This window comes from Naegleria gruberi (genome assembly GCF_000004985.1).
Source record: "Naegleria gruberi genomic scaffold NAEGRscaffold_88, whole genome shotgun sequence".
Taxonomy (NCBI): domain Eukaryota; phylum Heterolobosea; class Eutetramitea; order Acrasida; family Naegleriidae; genus Naegleria; species Naegleria gruberi.
The window spans coordinates 1-2,087 of record NW_003163239.1 but is presented as its reverse complement, the minus strand read 5'-3'; the positions used below and the strand labels follow the sequence as shown (position 1 = coordinate 2,087).

The 2,087-nt window shown below is 32.1% G+C and overlaps 1 protein-coding gene across 1 annotated transcript; it reads right to left on the bottom strand.

The window, feature by feature from the left end:
* Positions 1–1,707: 1,707 nt before the first annotated feature.
* On the bottom strand, positions 1,708–2,087 carry NAEGRDRAFT_54428 (uncharacterized protein; the record flags this gene model as incomplete). Its single annotated transcript, XM_002669017.1, has 1 exon — positions 1,708–2,087. A coding segment is annotated over one exon (380 nt), but the record flags the coding sequence as incomplete, so codon positions are not given.

Below are 2,087 nucleotides of genomic sequence, written 5' to 3'. Positions count from 1 at the left end.
TATATGTTGAAATGTGACAATTTGACAGATGTTATTATTATCATATTGAATTCAATTCTAACAGACTAAAACTGATACCACATGTATAATAATGTGATTAATTGTATCTGGCAAAGTTACATGATGATTGGACGTACTTTCACTGATATGGAGTGTAAACTTGGATAAAAGCACTATTGACATTGAACATTAACTGACTCACTATTTGAAAGTAATACAAATTGTTTCCAAACTATATATTTTGTATTTAATGGATGTACACTCTATGTGGCATCAATTCTAGATTGATTGTATGTATAATGAGCGAGTTGGAGCATAAGCTTTGATTTTATGTCAAAGTTCTATAGTAAAATGATAGAGGTGACAACTCGACATCTACTGAACCAATATTTATGAAATTGATATAATATGCTAATTAGAGTGTCTACATATCATGATATCAATTTCAGTGAAAATGGAGTTGTTTCTGTACCTTTCAGATTTCATCCATTCTCTTGAAGTATCACCATGTACTATCTACTGAATGCATTTCTTGAAATGAAAATATATAATTTGAAGATAGTCCACTTTATTTGAGATGTAGAACACGATATTATCATTTATTTTGAGATTGGTAACTTTTCATATAGTGTCATCCTTAATTGTCTTAATTGACTAAAAAAGGTCAAGGAGATATTTCAAAACATAAAATAAATTATATTTTCGAGATGTACTATTGATTTCCAATCGATTGATATGTATTTTGTAGATTGAGGATGTGGTTCTCTATATTCAAGATTTCCTCCTTGATCTTTAAAGACAACCTTGAAATTTCACCCTTTACCTTACTGAAAGATAGAATATTCTCCAAAATGTCTGAAAATTGAACCATATACATTATTTGAGATGTTGAACATGGTGGTAAAGTTGCATAGAGTGGTCATTTTCCAGATTTTCATCCATGTCCACAGTTGACTAATTGGTATGATAGAGTTGAAATCATGAACATGAAAGTGAAAATAAACTTGATTTTCTATCTCTACTCGTAGAATGAAGCATTTTCATGTATATATTGTTGGTTGAAGTGATGTATTTGATAGAGTTGGTCTGACTTGTCTTTCCTTTAAGTCAACCATAAAATATCAACATTTACCTTCTCATGATACCATTTCTGATTTTTAGGACATGAAATTGAATTCTATATCATTATAGATCATGTACATCATTTTGGTAAAGTTTTAATAGGTGGTCCTTTTTCAAGATTTCATCCTTTTCATCCCTAGTTGACCATGATGGTTGAGGGAAGAAATCTTTAAATATGAAAGTTAAAATAAATTTGATATTCGATGTTTACTCATCAAATGGAACATTTTCATATCAGGTTTCAATATGTTTTGATGAGAAACTCAAAAGTTATAGCTGACCTATTTTACCTCACAACTTCCCTTTTCCCTCTATACTTTTATACCTACAGAGATGAACTTTTGAAATTTTATATGAAAGTGATTATGAATGTTGTTAACGATGATATATACTATATAATCTCATTAAAGGATTTTTAAATTATCATTCTTCATATGGTTTCATTTATGAAATTTTAATCTGACATTATTTACAAAGTTAATATTTTATAAATTGAAAAACTAAATATACCACGTTGTTCTACTCATCATTTCCAATCGAATGATATAAAATTTAATGATATTTGAATAAGTTTATAATTTTGGGCTAGGGTTTGAAGGTTGGGTTTAGAAGAATTCTATTTTTAGTTCTGGGTTTGGGTTTGGGTTTGGGTTTGGGTTTGGGTTTGGGTTTGGGTTTGGGTTTGGGTTTGGGTTTGGGTTTGGGTTTGGGTTTGGGTTTGGGTTTGGGTTTGGGTTTGGGTTTGGGTTTGGGTTTGGGTTTGGGTTTGGGTTTGGGTTTGGGTTTGGGTTTGGGTTTGGGTTTGGGTTTGGGTTTGGGTTTGGGTTTGGGTTTGGGTTTGGGTTTGGGTTTGGGTTTGGGTTTGGGTTTGGGTTTGGGTTTGGGTTTGGGTTTGGGTTTGGGTTTGGGTTTGGGTTTGGGTTTGGGTTTGGGTTCGGGTTTGGGTTTGGGTTTGGGTTTGGGTC